We start from the raw sequence: 17,786 nt of genomic DNA on the forward strand, positions 1-17,786 counted from the left end.
TTCGTCCATATCTACAGTCAAATTCTATGTTATTTGTTAAAACATACAGATCATTAGCACAGTTGCAGGGGGGGGGGCTTTGGCCATTTAAATGAATGTATTCTAAACTTTGTAGATGTATAAGGAGAAGCTCCAGGAGTAAGGTGTATACCTCTAATATTTAGAAGTGGACACTATGGTTTAATACACACATATATACAAAAATGCTGCTACCCATATAGTAAATCCCCTCCCCCACTTACTTACAGGAACCACAATGTCCATAACTCCTCTCCCAAGTAAAATGACAGTCACAGATACTGATCCAAAGCTATGCTTTACTTAGTATGCCTAAACAGTCATTTGGCTCTGTATATTATTACTAATGTTCTGTGTTGTAGTTTTAAGCTCCACAGTGAAGTACTGTGGTCTCTGGCAATAAGCCCCCAAAGCTTTAAAACAATAAAAATCATAAAAAAGAATGGTGCATAAAGTACCCCCCAAAAAAACAATACCCATTTATAGACCACGTACAGGACTGGAATTGTGTTTATGGGCTCAGAATAGAGTGGGGCTTTACTGGATGACTCTTAGAGGAATGTATTTGCCAGAATTAAACCTCACCCCAAAAAGGCATTTGGATGAGAGGAAAAAAAAAATGGTGCACACACGGTGGGGTGTCCTATTTCCTTCCAACCTAAAGCTTCAATACTGTGGAGAAACCTGTAGTGGCATTCAAGCAATACCTGTTTAGGAAGTACAATTATATTACTAACAGTCTCGGGAATTAAACCGCTCGCTTTTTCAACAACACACAATTGTTCACCAAGTTCTGAAGCATCCTCCCATTGTAGCCTTGCCAAAGAGGCCACACCAGGATGAGATTACAGGTAGCCAGAGATCGGTTGAAGGTGAGAATTACAGTGGATTCTTCATTCTGAAATTCTACAATCTTAAAAAAAAAAAAAGTCTGTCTGTTTCATGCTTCCTCTACCACTCTCTAATTAGACTGGTGTGAGTTAGGAGTATTCATGATGATAACTATCCTCTGTCCAACGCATAAGAGCAGCAGGGCCAACCACCTTGCTCTGCAGGACTAAAGAGTCAATATCTACAAGGGGAAAATGAGAAGGACGTGTGCAAGGTAGTTCAATTTGTAGGGTGATAGAATTCCAGGCTCAGCAATTTTCAAATTGTAGAAGTAAGGTCACTGTCGCACATGGTCTCTCTGTCTGGTGACTCAATAAAGTTTGCAGCTTCTTGAAGTTTTAAAAGCATCGCCATCTGAGGAACAAATTCACAGACAAATTTCAGCTGAGGGTAGCATTTATATTAACCTACCAGCAAACCCCAAGTTTTCAGTCTAAATCTGTCCATCACTATCACACACTCAGATCATGCAGTATTCGCTAGATAGTACAGTTCCACATTCATTCAGTAGCAAGGCTACTTTCACTGTTCACTGAAAAAACCCAGTAAGAGACAATAACATTGTAAACCATACCAGTGGATCATTTTCCAAGGATGACGGAGGAGAGTCCTTCACACTGTGCTCTCGGGGAGGTGACACTGATAAGTGGGTCCCTATACTGGGCTGTGGTAGATGTAATAACTTGGATTGGTCTTGCTGCGCCAGGGGCCATGGAAGTGTGTCCCTAACCCACTCGACAGGATCCTCCCATGAAGCCTTGTGTCCATGGACCTGCAAAAATGGAAAGGAACATACAGTATTAATGTAATATTAAGTATGAAATGAAAAGAGTCACTTGACCAACATATCATTGCTATTGTTACTTCTACCTTATTATTAAATAAAAGTTATATCCCTTTATGTACTTAAATTTCTATCATATCTCCTCTCTCTCTGCTAGATACATAGAGATCACCTAGGAATGATTTCCTGCCAGGGAAGCTGGCATGGAAATCACACAACAGATGGGGTGGTGGTCTGCAGCTCTGGAGAGGCACCTTTACTTAAATGTAATCGTTACACATACACTTACAGTAAAATTGTAACACAGTTAGCAGGGTATAGAGAGTTAGTTACCTTAATTCCATCTTTGGCTCCCTCTTGTAGGTACGGGATGATCGAGTTGTTCCAAAGATCAATAAACCAAACACGAAAATCCTCAATACCAATTGGACAGGACAAAAAAAAGCAGGGGCCTAAATAAAGAGCAGTTATTAAGACATTTTAAAAGATCTGAGATACACGTTTAAAATAAAATTTCGTTTCTATGTATTTGTTTCACGACTTAAGGTCACAAAACGTATCGGGTGTAAAACGGTGTAGTGGGCAACACAATCATTTACACATGCACTTCACAACAGTAATTTACAGTGTGTTTCATACAAATAACATATACATATATATACACATATATATATATATACACACACACACACACACACACACACACACACACACACACACACACACTATATGAAGTTTTGCAAACCTATAAGAAAGTCAGGGGTGCTGTGCTTCTCTAGGAAAGTGTGTAGATGGTACCAAAGTCTGGGAACCCAGTCCAATATCCGCAGTAGCTCTCCATGTCCAGTTCCAATGCTGCCTTCAGACTCTAACAGCTTCCGTCGTAGATACCTGCCCAGGAACCCATTAGCTGGTTCTACGTTGTTAGAAAAGGTGAGCATCCTGTGGACAGAAGAAAAAAAAGATAAAAATACCATACACCAGTTTAAAACCTGGCTGTCCTCCAGTTTAAAAACATGTCAGCTCTACTGTACTACATGCATGATTTCTACTCGTCAGAGTAGTCCTGTCTGTTAGAAAGGTGGATCGCATTTCCCAAGGGAATTAAGAAATGTTTTGGAGCAAATGTATACCAACAGTAAATGCGGCAGTAACAATATAACACACTAATACTAATATACTAAATGGCCAAAAGTATGAGGACACCCCTTCTAATCATTGAGTTAAAGTGTTTCAGCTGTAACCATTGGTAACGGGTGTATAATATTGAGCACATGGCCAGCCATCTCCATAGACAAACATTGGCAGTAGAATGGGTCGCACTTAGCATCACTTAACTACAGTTCTATATGGTCTGTAGAAGTAGCATGAGTACAAGAACCGTGCATTGTGAGCTTTATGAAATGGTTTTCCTCGGCCAAGCAGCTGCAAGCAAGATTACTATGCGCAATGCCAAGCACTATCTGGAGTGGTGTAAAGCACAAAGCTATTGACCTCTGGGGTGATGAATAATGTATTACTATCTGGAAGTCTGATGGACCACTTTAGGTTTGGTTGATGCAAGGAGAATGCTACATATCAGAATGCATTATGCCTACTGTAAAGTTTGGTGGAAGAGAGATAATGGCAAGGGGCTGCTTTTCTGGGCAAGTGCCCCTTAATTCCAGGGAAAGGTAATGTTAATGATAAAGCATTAAAAGTCATTTTAGACAATTGTATGCTTTCAACATTGGGGGATGGTCCTTTCCTGTAAACACAGCAAGACTGCGCCCTGTAAAACAATGCAAGGTCCATAACAAAGGTTGCCCTAGTTTGGTGTGGAGGGTCCGCACAAAGCCCACCCCAAACACCTATGGGAGGAATGTCCAATGTCTTCTTTTAGCTAAATGGGCACAAATTCCCAAAATTGGAAGCTGCAATAGCTCCAAAACTACGGGCAGAAAAGGGGGACTTGATCTTTTGCCCAACAAGCTCATATAGGTGTGATGGTCAGGTGTCATATATAGAACATATATGTTTTCCTAAAAGGCACAATACCTGAAGCTTAAGTGTAGTCCATGATTTGGTGTCATCTTCACTGGCTGATTTGTTGTCCCAATGATATAAGGGCTGCAAGAGAGAGATAAATATACTTTAATTGCAAACACTGCTGCATCACATTTCATATGGAAAAAGTTCACCTATAATATGTTAGCATGGCATTGAAAGCAAGATTACACCGTTTAGACTATGAAGAAGGTTTTTCACCCGTTTATAGTGCACAAAGCATTGTAAGTGAATTTTAATTTGCGTCTATTGTGAACAAAATAAAATGTTTTCATAAAATTAAATACACAGACATAATAGTGTTTTAATGTTATAAAAAGGTAAATATTATTTAACAGGGCTTTTCATTTGGCCCCAGTGATGTACTCTGGCCTAGGGCCACTAGGCTGCAAAGGGACATTCTCTCTGTTGTGACACTGCTCAAAAGGCCAGTTACAGTGGAGATCTCCCCAACCAGCCCATATACACTATGGAAGATTGTGCCTAGCCAGCACAGCTTCCATAGCCTGCTGTACCCAGCCCCATGTATCCTTAAAGGGTGCTTTTTCACCTAGAGTGCCATTTTATTTTTCTCCTCAAAGATCTCGATCACTTAAAACCTGCATTGAAAGATACCAGATTTGCTTAGTAATAGCCCTGTCATTCTTCAAAAGTCCTCCTTTATGTATTCAATCACAGCAGTCTGATCATACAACATTACCAGTCCCTCTCACACTAGAAAACCTTCAAGCATATGTGATGTCAGAAGTCACAGGGAGTCGATGCAGAGCAGTGAAAAGGGAACAAAAAGAAGACGAGCCACTGAACAAGAAACTGCAGAAAAGGGTACATTATTTTTTAAAAAAAAAAACAGGAGTACTACATAATAATTTTAGTATTTAGAAAACCTAGGAAGGAAACTTCTATGTGGAACAGAACCTTTTTAAGAAAAACAGCACAAGCACACAGAGTCATACCCCAAAACTAAGCAATAAGGATTACAGCCACAGAGGTGCGCCAAGTGGGTGCCGTGTGGAGCCTACATGTTTCCAAGCATATCTAATTTCAGTTTCTCCTTTTCACCCCTGTTTTCCCTTTCCTCTAACCCAATCCATTTTGCTTATTCTTCATATAATATACATAATAAAAACAAACAATGGTTATATGACTAGGCTGGCAAATTTAAAGAAACTGAAGTGTCATCCTAGAAGGTTCTGAACTTGGCGGGACAATCTTAGTCCTTCACAAATGTTTAGTTTCATCTCTCACCGCTTATAGATTTGTTAATGGGGATCTAAGTGCAACACTGTTCCATTTTACATCAACTGCTAAAAAATGACTGAAAAGTTCACTCAAAAATGTTGCGCGGCTAAACATTACCAATTTATTTTCCAATGTATAATTGTTTGTTAAAGGAACAATGCAGTTAAAAAAATAAAAAAGAATTGGTCATCCCACCCCACACTTAGTGTTTTTTTGTGCTTAGTGCTACATTCTTAATAAACAGGCAAACATGCCATTGCACCTGATGGATGTCTGAAGGACATGCAAGGAGGTGGACAGCAACCATCGTTAATGTGACCAAGCAATAATTTTGAGTGGAAAAAAAAAAAAAAAAAAAAAAACTCATTCAAGTGAATGGAGGGCATCAGAGAACGAAAAAAAAAAAAAATTGCTTGGAAAAACCGAGCATTACTGCACTCGATAGAGAGGTGTGGAATTTCGAGAAGGTTTACTTATTTCTCGATAGAAAAACATGGTATATAAATGACGCTATATGTCTCACCACTTGTGGTACTTGCACGTCAGGGCCCCATTCACCAGCTCGCTAATGGCTCCGGCTTCGGTCACATCGTCCAATAAGATGACTAAAGGGACCTCACATGGCCCAGTCTCTCTGTCAATCTGGTTAGCCAAGTTGGAGAGGTACAACTGCAGATCCTGTGAGTGTCATGGGACAAATCACATTATTCAAATTGTCAGAACAATTACACTCGTGTATTATGCTTGTGCTTTAGTAATTCAACCACTACAGAGAATTAGTCAAAAAGTAAAAAGGGTATGCAACCAGTAAGGTTTCAGAGTAATATTAACTTTGATAACACTTGGAAAATTTTACCCATTTGTCACAAAAAATGCTATGAAAAATAACCATCGTTTTATAATCTGACCTCAAACAGAGGTCAATTTAGAACACTAAGATCAAGATCCTCCGCAGCACTGCAGAGAACATGGATCTTCTTCTCTGGCAGCCGGTTGACGTCTGTGTGATGCGCACAGACAGCCTCCACCTCTGCCCTCCACTTCCTCTGGGGCTTCTATGACTGAGCGCCGGCATGACCTTCCGGTGCTCCATCATAGAAGCACCGGCGGAAGCAGAGGTTGTCTGTGCGCATCGCACAGACGCCCACAGGCTGCACGATGCACGCAGACAACCTCCGCTACTGCTCTTCACTTCCCCTGGGCCTTCTATGACGGTGCACCGGCAGTGTGGAGTATCAGGGAGGCATAAGGAATATAAGAGGGGCAGAGTGGTGTATCAGGGTAGTGTGTAAGGCATATCAGGGTGCACAATGGCCTATAGGGAGGTATACGGCATATCTGGGGGGCAGAGTGGAATATCAGGGGGTATAAGGCATTTCGGTATAAGGCATATCTGGGGGCAGTGACATTTCGCGGATATAAGGCATTTCAGCGGGGCACAGTGGCATATCAGGGAGGCAGAGTGGCATATAGGATGTATAAGGCATATCTGGGTGGCAGAGTGGCACGCCTGGGGTCTAGATGTGCATAACTAGGGGGCAGGTTGGCAAATAAAAGGAAATAAAAACAAGAAATGCATTTTTCTCAATTATAGTTTTTATTAAATATGAAAATATAGTTTACATGTGAATTAATATTTACTACTAAAACTTTTTTAGGTATTAAAACCTAGTTTGAGAAATATTGTGTTTGGGTTCTTGTAAAATATAGCTTTTATTACGTCAGTAAAATAAGAAAGCAAGAGAAATGCCATTGTGATAGAGATAAAAGGGTTAATAACATGTTAATGTAAATTTTAAGTTTTTCATTCTGGTATTTGTTTTTAACACCCAGTTTGTTCATTACATTAGCTCAATTAAATAAAAAAAAAAAATGCAAAATTTTCGCTTATCTGATCACAAAAATAATCGGCCAACTAATCGATTATGAAAATAATCGTAAGTTGCAGCCCAAACAGATAGAGAGATCACTTTATATGGCAGAGCATATGGTATGGTAAGATAGCTAGGGTCAGAACAGTTGGCAACATGCACATAGTTTTCTTTTCTTGTTTTCCTAGTCCATGCATCAATCACCGCAATCAGATTTTATTTTTTTATATGCTTATGTGTTCTGTTAGGTTGCTGGTCAGTTACTGTCTGATCAGCAACACTCGTTGCCCTGGAATTCCATGATCTAGTTCACTGATAACACAAAGTTTCCATACTTAAAGTATTACATCTACATGTAATCTCACAAGACTTCCAGACAGGGCGGTCTTCTGTGCTTATCGTGTCAGATAATGCACATATTACCACAAAAGTCTAGCATTGCTGAAGGATGACATCAGCAGGGCTTTTCCATGAAAAGATCCCATGTGGGATCTCTAGTTATGGTGCACTGTGCTCTTCTACAGAGCTGTGCAAAAAAAAAAAAAAAGAAAAAAAAGAAAAAAATTATATTTTAAAATATTTGTAAAAAGTAAACAAAAACACACAAAATTACCTCTATAAAAACGCTATTAAAATAATGCCTCTCCACTACAATTTATTTATTTATTTTAAATGCACATATTCCAGTTTGGGCTCATAGCTTTCCCAAAGCATTCCAAACCTATGCATGCGGGGCATCGCTGTACTCGGGGAATGTTGCTAAAAACAAATTGGCATTTGTTACTTTACTTGCATATATCCTGGGCAACAAATCCAAAGCAGTATGCAAAGTGGAAGTGAAAACTCTCTTTTACCGCTACCCTTAGATGAAATTGGTCTGGAAAAGGACACACTGAATATGTCAAATTGAGCATAGTGCTATATCCTGTTTTTTTTTTTTTTTTTTTTTAAGAAACATACATTTTATGTAGCAGTTCTGAGGCACCAAACGTGAAAATGTTTTTTTTTTCCTCAGACTTGCAGTACAATTTACAATTCTTTTCCCCCCACAAAGGTTTTACTTTTTTTCCCCATGATTGATTATATAGATAAGTGCGGTTTTAAAATAAAGCCCTTCTTGTCCTGAAAATATTTATTTATTATGATATAATATATTTTGTGTGGGCACACACAGCAGAAATTTTGAAGATGCAGTTGTCCACAAGTGTAGAAATGCTGTTGTTATTAAGGGTTAATAAATGTGTTTACATGATGTAACGTCATATATTTGTTCAGATGTATAAGAATTCTGCAACTCTCTTGATTTATCAAACAATACCAAGAATCAAACAATACCAAGAAGGACTCACTGACCTTGCAACTCTGCTGGTGCATGTTGAAGGCAGTAACAATGCCTTCACTGACCTCCCGGCCGGATCTCTCCACAAGATACTCAGCAAGTCGGTGAGCGAGAAAACTCTTTCCGGTACCACTGGGACCAGATAGCAGCAGCCGGCGATGTTTCAGGAGCAAGCTGACATAATGCTGCAACATAGGCTTCGGAATAAGAGACTCAAACACCAGAAGATCAACACATCTCTCTTTCAGACCTAGGAGAGGTTAAAAAGAAATATACTGTAAGTCTGGAGGGTAAAAGTCACAAAAATAACAAGTTACACTTCTTTCCAAAATGGAGCATATAAACCCCACAAGACTTGCTAAAGGCATTGTGTTTCTGACATATAGTGATCTTTGGGAAAGTATAATAAAGAACTGTTGCATACTACTAAATCACTGGCTCTTATCTTATCTTGGAAGATAAGGGAGTCTTGATCCTTATAAACCACTTTATAAGTGCCTTCACCCTGTGTTGTGTAGTCTACTACCCAGCTACAGGTAATGTGTCCCTACAAAGACACCAGTGTCTGACATTGCTGGAAGTGATTTTTACTGAAAGAGCATTTACTGAAATCTCTGGCCAAAAGGACTGTTGGCAATTATTCTACTAATCACCGTTCCTACCTTTGAGCTGCAAGATAATATTTGTGCCGCTGCGGATGTTCCAGGACGGTGTTGCTTCAGGGATCTCTGCGTCCAACATTCTTTTTACATGCCCTAGACTGTATCCACTCACAGACTCTCTGCTTAGTCCCAATGTAGAGCCCGGATCCACCTGACTGACATAATCCTAGACAAGAAGACGTACAAAATACTGTCAAAAAAGTGAAATCAGTATGGGAAAATAAACACTAAGGAACACAACTCAAATAGGGGGCCTAAAAATCAAAAACAATATAAAAACTGAAATATGTGAAGGTTTGAGGTGATAGAGAAGGCGTGACTATAAAGGGTTAGAGTAGAATAATAAAGAATATAAATCATTATATGGAAAACAGGATATTTGTACCTGAAACGTTTGGCATACTGCTTCATCTAAAGTTTGCCAGTCCGCCTTGTTGCTTATTTTCACATAACCCAGTAGAAACTCTTGTTGCTTCAGGTCCTGCAGACATATATATAGGTAAGGTGAATGCCAGTCCAGTTTGACCTCTCTATTAGGAAGTCTGCAGTAAGCCTAACATAGCATCATTTTACAGTTCAAACTCCTAGAATGTGAAGGGGAAAAAAAAGCAAAAAAAAAGTTAACACTCACCCCTTTTATGATATGCTGAGGGGGCACTCTTATAACTGTACGCAGCGTGACCTCTCTCTGCAGAGAGCCATTTACTCCATCCATGGGTGAGAGGTCTGCAAAAGAAATTGTTTTATTATATGTATGTATTGTATTATATTACACATGCAATGAACTAATTATAGATTTCTCAACAAACATGTTTTTGCCTTCATTGCTATTATAGAGCAGATTGAAAATGCTGAATAACTGATCTTTATGCTTATGATGTCTTCGGTTTTAACCAGTACTGTCTGCATCTGCAATAAAGTTAGACCTCTTTTCCTTTTGTTCCCATGACAATTGTGTATTTGCTGAACATTTTGCAGTTCAGGAACAGCAGCAGGGAACTCTGATTCAGAAGCATTTGCCGCGTGAACAGAATGGTGTATAAATGCTGAGCAACATCATATTGCTACCTGAGTCTGCTGATGCAGGGATCCCCAAGGACTGCGTGAGAGTTAAAGCCAAGGAACGTCGAGGGGAGGCACAGGAGGAAGGAGTGCTTGCAGGTAATGAGGATGGTGGAACCACTTTAAGCCGGTCATTTTCTGCCTTTAGAAGGTCTACTTCCAACTGAAACGTAAGGAATAAAAGCGACACATAGAAGCATAGAGTAATACAAAAAAAGTGCAAAACAGTGAAAAATCAAAGTGAGATGTTTCATAGGAGGTCAAATAAACGTAAAACATGAGAAAGTATGAGCAACCTCCATTTAAATACCTCAAATCTGTAATATCATTCCCTGCCCAGAACCACCGTATCTCTACCAGGAAATCTTAGCAGTAGTACTAGACTGCACCACCTCTGCCGAAAAGTGAATCCATCTATCTGCATCCTAGCATAAAATATGTACATTGCTATTTGGATAAGTGTATCGTTTCTGGTTACCTGCATATTGTGCATGGTCTCCCGCAGCTGCTCCAACTGATGTGCAGAATTTAAAGCTTCCAAACGAATATCTGTTAGCTTCATTTCCTTCTCCCACAATTCTGAGCGCAGTTCCGACACTTCCCTTTTCTCTGGCTCTTCTCCCTCCTGTGCTTCAAATATTCTAAAGAGGCACAAATACTCTTATCATATCAACACGTTATTTATGGTCATGTTAATTGAAAGATTAGATATGTCACTTAACCACATTTTCTTAAGTACTGTATGTATATTAGGAATATTAATATATTAATATACCAAGAATCATTAAATATATCTTACTGGTACGAATTAAATATATAGTGCGCTGATATCATTCTAGCGATTCGAAATAGGAAATACAAGAATGAAAAAAACTCACACAGACGAGGAGGGGGAAGAGTGCAGGGAGGGGGAGGGTGGTCCTGTGGGTCCATGTTGTTGCTTGGGGGAAGTTGGTGCAGAGGAATCAGGGGTAGCCATTTCCTCAATATCAGCGTAGGAAGAAGTGGACTTGGGTCCTTTCTTCATATTGAATGCCTTGTTAAAGGAACTGCGCAACTGTTTTGTTAACAAAGAAGACAAACATTTAAAGGCAGTTAATAAACAGAGTAGTATATTATATATATATATATATATATATATATATATATATATACACATATATACACATATATGCTGATTTAGCTGTTCCACAGTGGACAATATTTGCCATGCTTCACAGGAGCCAACTTACCCAACTCTTCTTTTTCTTCTTCTTACTCTCGCTGTCCTTGACGCTGCCGGCACTACAATGACTAGAAATGCTGTTTAGGCTGCATATGCTGTCTGATGAATTCTGGCGTCTGATGCGCAACTCTGTAACAGCATAGAAACCAGAATGGCTGAGCACACGCAAATAAAGGCTTGCACACACCATTATTTATGGGAATGCTCAGGAGGATAGGCAATCAAATGAGAAACGTAGCTAGGAATACAAGTAAAACGGTTCATTTGTAGTGAATACAAAGTGGGATAGCATGAAAAACAAAGTAAACAGTAGCTGGGTATTAACATACCCCGTGGTGCAACATCAGGTGGATTCAAGGCCCCATGAATGACAGCTTGAGCCTCTGAGTTCTTAGATTTTAGTAATTCGATTGTCTCCCTCAAATCCAGAAGTTCAGTGTCCTAAAATACAGAGCATGAAACGCAAGGTCACACAAAGGGGTCTGAGATTATTACCAGTTAAGAGCCAGGGTAGACTACAATGAATATAACCTTTAGCAACAACCTCACTCTCCCCAGTCACGTACCTTTTCTTGTGCAGTATCTGCCAAGTGCCGTAATCTAGACGTCATGTTCACCAAGGACTGTTCAAACGCTGCCACTAGATTTGCCTGTGCCAAAAGAAACACATAAGGTAATTGGGATGATGATCCTCAAGGTGGCGTTGTAATTACACACATACAGCAAAAGCGGAGCACTCTACTACTGCATGCGAAGGGATGACCCTAAAAAATAAATTGGTTGACTAGAGTAATACAATGAGTGTAACAACAAGTTTAAAATGTACAGCCAATTTAAATGGGAAATGCATATCCATGAAGCCTCACACAATTTCACCCATACCCTAAAAACACAAAGTTTGTAATGCAAACAGTCTATTTGTCAGAAGACAATAAATCTTAAAATCATGTTACTTTAAAATAAGTTCAAATTGCTTCCACAATTCACAATGGAAATGTTGTTACGGTCATCTAGACCTCAATCCTGTCACATAGGACTTGTTATTTACGCTATAAACACAAATAAAAACTCATCTTCCAAGACATAATATATCCATAAAGAACTATGCTACATAGAAGGACATAAAGATTTTAATATTTCTGTAATCATCACCCTGCAGGGCCCAGGGTGACTTGACTTTTGCATGATGACATCATGTAACTGCCGTGATAGAAAATGCTGAGAACGCAAGAGCTCTGTGTTTTCTCTCCTATGCTATATGGACAAAAGTTCTGGGACAAACTTTCTAATTATTAAAATTAAGAGTTTCAGCCATGCCCTCTTCATATACAAACATTGGCAGAATAGGTCATACTAAAGGATGCCACCTTTGCCACAAGTCAGTTTGTGAAATTTCTGTCCTGCTAGATCCACCCCAGTCCACTGCAAGTGCTACTATTGTAAAGTGTCTCGTAGCGCAGCCACAAAACGGTAAACCACGCACACTCGCAGAGCAGTTCTGCCAAGTGCCATCATCTGTAGCATCACTCACCGAGTTCCAAACTGCCTTCGGAAGCAACATTAGCACAAGCACTGTGTGGAGCTTCATGAAATGGGTTTCCATGGCTGAGCAGCTGCACACAAGTTGAAGATCACCATGTGGGCTCTGGAGCAGTGGAAATGTTCTGGAAGTCTAATGGACGAATCTGGGTTTGACAGATGCCAGGAGAACACTACCTAATGGAATGCATAGTGCCTACTGCAAACTTTGCTGGATGAAGGCTAATACTCTGTTTTATTCAGGGTTTGGGCTAGGCCACTTAGTTTCGGTAATGGGTAATGTTAATGCTACAGCATACAAACATATTTTGTTTGACAATTGTATGCTTCCAGCTTTGTGGGAACAGCTTAGGGAAGGCCCTTTTCTATTCCAGCAAGGTCCATAGAGACATGGTTGGATGAGTTAGGTGTGAAAGAACTTGACTGGCATGATCTCACAAATGTGCTACTGGATAAATAGGCAAAATTCCCACAGAAACACTCCAAAATCTTATAGAAACCCTTCCCAGAAAAGCAGACGCGGTTATAGCTTTATTTTAACGTCTATGTTTTTAGAATATATGTCATAAAAGTCTCTGTTGGTGTAATGGTGAGGCATCAGAATGAATTTTGTCCACATAGTGCTCTATAACCCCTACACAGATCTTAGATGCTCTAACCATACACTTACAAATACACACACACTCTCCCAGGCTCCAGTAACCCTAGGCTCATCCTTGACACTCACCATATGCTGATGCACACACCCATGCCAATACCCACATGCTCAGACTATAGCTAACAACAGACACCAACACACATGGTAGTACCATACAATCACACACATTCATATTAACACCATACTATTCCACATAGACATACACACACTCACTGTCTGCTCCCCCTCTTTCAGTTCTTCCTCTCACCCTCCTTACTTTGGAGCACAGTCTTTATCTTCAGCGCAAATCACACCGTGTGTGTCGCCTGCCATACTTCTACTGTTGGGTCATGTACCAACTGGGTAACTTATCTACCCTGTGTGTAGGGTGCCCTATACTAATACTAATGGCACCTTAAAGGGGAACTCCCACCATAATTTTGTCCTGTGGTTGCAAGCAACAAGCATTTAAAACATATCAGAATATAGCACAGGATTGTGTCACACGTGATGCAGAGTGCAATAAAATTAAAATATTTGTGTTGCAAATGGTGCCAAGCAACCCTACACAAGCTACAAATTGTTGCAAAAATATTAATGGTGCATCTTTATTTGCAACAATTCTCTAGCACGTCTGAGGTCTGCTCATGGTAATATCCCCTCTTAGTGTCCAAAGTCCAGCTAGGAAAGGCAACATTTTATGTAGCAAACAACGGAGTTACTACATATAAATCGCACTTTGAAAAGCATGGACTAAAGAGCACCACGCAAAGTTTTCCTGCACAAAAACCTCCTTCTTTAACTGAAAAGGGCTTTTTGTTTTTCAATCAAATGTAATTGTTGGGAAGCATGCGGTTTAAATGCTTACAAAATGGAAACCGAGATCAGTCTAAACGTGGTATATCTAGTATTACCTAATCAATTTCCAAAGCACTCTCCAGTCTTTTTACCCACCTGTTTCGGTGAACAAACCGGTTTTATAAATCACTCATTTTTCTTCTGTTACCGAAAATCAAGTTCTACTGGTTGTTTCATCACATATAGGGGTATATTCACTACTACAAATCCAATATAGGCATGTGAGGGAGATTTTACAAAAGATAACATGAGTGTAGAAAAATTACTCTCACAGAGTGAAATTTAACAATGCCTTAAAGGGGTTTTATATGATATAAATGTTGATTTTGTTTACTCATTTGCAAATGCATTCAAGGATTCTGCAAAATCTGAAAGTTTTCGTTCTCTCCAGCATCAAGTAACAAAGTACATATTGCTAGATACGTTATGAAAGAAGAAAGGCATTCCCCTTTTGGGTACTCAAAAACTAGTCTTCCAGTGTATTGCAAAGGTACAACAAGTTTTCAGGTGTAGTTACAGACCTTTTACCTTGAACAAGTAGTATTTATAAAAGTCTGAGGAAGATAAGTTTGTACATGTGGCATACATTTCTTTTGGGTGCCAGCAGTTTGTCAACCACGAGGGAAAGATTTTCTATCCGAACTATGCAATATGAAGGGCTATGCATGCAGCCCGCTGTCTACCATACCAATGATGGAGTATAGAGTGCAGTGAAAAAGTTCTTGCCCCTTTACAATTTCTTCTATTTTTTGCTCATTTGTCACAAAATACTTAAGATCCTCCAACTAAATTTAATATGAGAATGTGAATAAACACAAAATGCAGCTTTTAAATTACAATTTCATTTATCAAAGGTAAAGAGTTCATTGAAATCTACACCCATGTGAAAAAGTAATTGCCCCCCTGAGCCTAACAATTGTTTGCGCCATCCTTGGCTGCAGCCGCAATCAAATGTTTGTGATAACTGGCAATCGCTGGGGAAGAAGTTTGGCCCACTCTTCTTGGCAGAATTGTTTTCATTCTGCCACATTGGAGTTTAGCGTTTTCAAGCAGGAACTGCCTTTTTAAAGTCATCCCACAGCATCACAATCAAATTCAGGTCAGAACTTTAACTAGGCCGTGCCAAAACATAATTTTGTTTCTTTTGAGCCACCCAGAGGCGGACATGTTTGTGGGCTTCAGATCATTGTCTCCTGCTGCATAACCTAACTGTGCTTGAGCTTTAGGTCAACTGATGGCTGGACATTCTCATTCATGATTTTCTGGCAGAGAGTAGAATTCATGGTTCCAGCAATTATGACAAGTCCTGAGGCAGCAAAACAACCCCGGACCGTCATACTACCACCGTGTTGGTATGATGTTCTTATTGTGGAATGCTGTGTTCGCTTTACACCAGATGTAAACTGTAACCCATGTCTTCAACAAAAGTTCCACTTCTGACTCAACAGTTCACATAATATTATGCTAAAAGTCTTGGGTGTTATCTAGATGTTTTGGCAAATCTAAGACAAGCCTTTGTGTTCTTTTTGGTCAGTAGGGGATTTTGACATGCAACTCTCCCATGGATGCCATTTTTGCAGTCTTTCTTATTGCTGAATCATGAACTGTGACCTTAACTGAGGTCTGTAGTGTTTTATATATTAGTCTGGGTTCTTTTGTGACCTCCTGGAAGAGTACTCAATGAGCTCTTGGAGGAATTGTGGTAGGCTGGCCACTGCTGGGAATGCTCACCAATGTCCCAGATTTTCTCCATTCGCTCTCGCAGTTGCCTTAAAAACTCTTTCCAGACAGATATTTGTCAATGTTTCTCATCTGTACTTGAATGTATTTGGCTCGCTGCATCAGATGCTGCTTTTTGGAGACCTTTCACTTTGCTAGACAGGTTTTATTTTATTGATGTTTAGATTCATCAGGGCTGGCAGTATTCAATCCTTGGTGTGTCTAGTAAAATTGAACTAATTGATTGATTAAACGGTTGATTTAATACTAAGGGGGCAATTATGTTTTCAAATAATTTTTGTCTAATATTTGTTTTAGTTTGATGAACTGCAACATTTAATTGTGACAAATGTGCACAAAGAGACAAAATCGGGAAGGGGAAAATACTGTATTTAGCACAGCACTGTATCTATGTATCACTGGCATATTCTTAACAGTACTAAGACATTCAGTAACCATAGACATGGATAAAAACAGGAAATTGCACCAAAGCAACAAAGGAACCAAGTTTGGATATTTAAAATACAGATTATAGCACCACTTTGAAGGAAGAGTCATGTTATGCGTTCTGCCTATGTCTCTGGCCTCTCTTGCATGGATCCCATAATATAAAAAATGGAAAATATCATGGAGAGATATTTGGTGCTACTTAAAGAACAAAGCAGTTGCCATGCCAACCAATGAAATGTTCCCACTGATTGCACCACTTTACAACTGCTTTTTGCAAGTAACCAGTGCAGTAGTGAGGAGTAGTAGCAAGCAGAATTGAAAAAAAAGAAAGAAAACATTTCTTTCAATGCGCCGGTGTTACCAAACCATGCAATATCAGCTCCTGCTTGGCTGAACAATTACAGATGAATCTGGATTTACAGCAGGGGGTGTTTTAAAATAGATTTCCCAGAGTCAATGTGCAGAGAGCTCAGAAAGGCAACATATTTAAAATGGTAGTTTCTTGATAAATCCAACAACACGGCCTAAATAAATGGTTCTAGACATCAGGCCACAATGCCACTTTATTTAATACAATTCATAAAACTTTTATTAAAGTAGGGTTTTTAGAGTTTGATCATTTACGCACACTCACGTTGGCTGATAACTGCGAAGTCAGAGCTGCTACCTTCTCCTGGGAGGACTCAAGTTCACGGCGTAATTTACGAATTTGCTGTGTGGAAACAAAAAAAAAAAACACATTGGACTGTTTAGTCATAACTACAAATTTAGAAAAGGGCTGGATCAACGAAACATCCTTACACAGAGGCAAAAAAAGGAGAGAAAAGTACCTCAGACTGCATCCTCTCCTCAGCCTGAGACACAAAATGTAGCATGCCAGAGAAAGAGAAAAAATAGGGTTACAGAGAAAGCAGCTGAAGTGGTTGCCTTTTTTTTTTTTTTTTTTTTTTTTAAACAGAATAATTTCATAGTATATATACACAAGAGCACAGTTTCAGTAATCTCACTGCTACATAAAGACATCATGTATGCAGCACATGAAACAGCCATGCTAGCCTTCCCGCCAAATAATCGGTTCTTACAGAGGAATATGTTGACGACGCACTCGATGCAAGAGACAGGACGGACCCATGAACTGCAAAACAAACAAAGAGCTCGATAAAGACTTGAACTCGAGACCGAGTATTAATTAGCTGGAAAAGAGAACTTTTATGGAATGCAATGATTTGAAGACAATGCAAAATAAAACCAGATTATTAAAAAGGGGGGAGAAGTCTGGTGGCTGTACCAAAAGCTTAGAAATACACCACAAAGCAAAAACACCATCCAAATGAATGTCAGGAAAAAATAATCAGAAGCAGCCACGTTGCAACTTTTTTTCCAAATATTGCACACTGACTTGGTGATTGCTGGATTTTTTTTAAGCATAAACGATGATTTCTA

The 17,786-nt window shown here is 39.4% G+C and overlaps 1 protein-coding gene across 5 annotated transcripts in view; it reads right to left on the minus strand.

Annotated features, from left to right (window-relative positions):
* Window positions 1-517: 517 nt before the first annotated feature.
* The window catches only part of NAV1 (neuron navigator 1), a 60,130-nt gene continuing 42,861 nt past the window's right edge, over window positions 518-17,786 (minus strand). For 2 of the 5 annotated variants that reach the window (XM_053457799.1, XM_053457805.1), the window contains 19 exons: window positions 17,426-17,478; window positions 17,174-17,197; window positions 16,972-17,055; window positions 11,707-11,790; window positions 11,470-11,581; window positions 11,148-11,269; window positions 10,794-10,972; window positions 10,394-10,556; window positions 9,922-10,078; window positions 9,485-9,579; window positions 9,239-9,334; window positions 8,854-9,019; window positions 8,206-8,441; window positions 5,505-5,659; window positions 3,731-3,802; window positions 2,439-2,635; window positions 2,027-2,145; window positions 1,484-1,681; window positions 518-1,263 (listed from right to left, as the gene is read on the minus strand). In XM_053457799.1, coding sequence (XP_053313774.1) covers window positions 1,168-1,263; window positions 1,484-1,681; window positions 2,027-2,145; window positions 2,439-2,635; window positions 3,731-3,802; window positions 5,505-5,659; window positions 8,206-8,441; window positions 8,854-9,019; window positions 9,239-9,334; window positions 9,485-9,579; window positions 9,922-10,078; window positions 10,394-10,556; window positions 10,794-10,972; window positions 11,148-11,269; window positions 11,470-11,581; window positions 11,707-11,790; window positions 16,972-17,055; window positions 17,174-17,197; window positions 17,426-17,478 — 2,408 coding nt within the window. In that variant the 3' untranslated portion in view covers window positions 518-1,167. The remainder of the gene's footprint in view (window positions 1,264-1,483; window positions 1,682-2,026; window positions 2,146-2,438; window positions 2,636-3,730; window positions 3,803-5,504; window positions 5,660-8,205; window positions 8,442-8,853; window positions 9,020-9,238; window positions 9,335-9,484; window positions 9,580-9,921; window positions 10,079-10,393; window positions 10,557-10,793; window positions 10,973-11,147; window positions 11,270-11,469; window positions 11,582-11,706; window positions 11,791-16,971; window positions 17,056-17,173; window positions 17,198-17,425; window positions 17,479-17,786) is intronic. The other 3 variants (XM_053457800.1, XM_053457804.1, XM_053457801.1) reach the window with 3 other exon arrangements.

The sequence above is a fragment of the Spea bombifrons genome, chromosome 2 (assembly GCF_027358695.1).
Source record: "Spea bombifrons isolate aSpeBom1 chromosome 2, aSpeBom1.2.pri, whole genome shotgun sequence".
NCBI lineage: Eukaryota > Metazoa > Chordata > Amphibia > Anura > Pelobatidae > Spea > Spea bombifrons.